This window comes from Agrilus planipennis, unplaced genomic scaffold, assembly GCF_000699045.2.
Source record: "Agrilus planipennis isolate EAB-ADULT unplaced genomic scaffold, Apla_2.0 scaffold2577, whole genome shotgun sequence".
NCBI classification, from domain to species: Eukaryota; Metazoa; Arthropoda; class Insecta; order Coleoptera; family Buprestidae; genus Agrilus; species Agrilus planipennis.
In genome coordinates, this window is record NW_020442378.1 from 1,785 (window position 1) to 2,719 (window position 935).

Here is a 935-nt window from a genome sequence, read left to right on the forward strand (position 1 = left end):
TGCGACGCGCTGATGAGATCCAAAAAGATCGAAATCGCGATCCGCGTCTGGCAGTTTCGACAGAATACAGACCACTTCGAATTATTTTAAACAAAAGACTTCCTGTCCGGACCCCATATTAGGAAATAATAATAAAGGAAGACCATTTTAAAAGAATTAATTTATCTTGGTTACCTGTTCCGCATATCCAAGTGTACAGTCATGTCTTGGCGCTATAACAGACCTAACGAAATTCATGCAACGTTGTTCAAAGTACCAATAGAATGGATCCTCCTTTGGAATCTCAATCGGCATGCATGCTGGATGTCTGTCATCAACAGGTATTTCTCCGCTACCTTCCTTAAGACAACAGGATATTGCTTCTCCATTCTCTAAAGAGAAAAAATACTTTCACAACTAGACATAAATATATATTACTGAGAGGAGAATTTTTAAATCCGTCAATCAGTCATTTATTAAAATAATTCATTTACCAAACCCTTGTATTTTAAGGAGTTTGAATTACAGTGATTCTAAGCACTTGTAAACTAATTTTTGAATTGGTTTAAGTATAAATGAAATAATCGCTGGATGTATAATAAATAGCACCGTACCATTCAAAAATCATTTATTGATGAGTCTGGGTTACCTTTACTAAATTGCAAATACATGGAAAGCGATCCGTCTATTTTTTTTTTTTGGGACTACTGATTAACTTTTACGAAAAGCTCTGAATGTGGTTAATTTTTAATTAGAAGATGTCATTATTAAGTAAGGAAAATTCCCCCCCCCCTCTCCACTGTTACCTAACTAAACAGATCTCTATTACCGTGACATTTAATACTCCCTAAGTGACTGTTAATACGTTGGTCAACCAACAACGACGGGTATTTTGCCTTGATCGATCCCGATTCCGACCGTGTTTTTTTTTTGATACTAAAAAATTATGACACAAC

General features: G+C 35.4%; 1 protein-coding gene across 1 annotated transcript in view; it reads right to left on the reverse strand.

Moving 5' to 3' along the window:
- Positions 1-366, reverse strand: part of LOC112906248 (chorion peroxidase-like) — a gene marked incomplete at its 3' end in the record, with an annotated part of 1,309 nt that extends 943 nt beyond the window's left edge. Inside the window, exon 1 of the mRNA XM_025980088.1 lies at positions 175-366. Within this exon, the coding sequence (XP_025835873.1) occupies positions 175-294 (120 nt within the window). The remainder of the gene's footprint in view (positions 1-174) is intronic.
- Between the last annotated feature and the right edge of the window lie 569 nt (positions 367-935).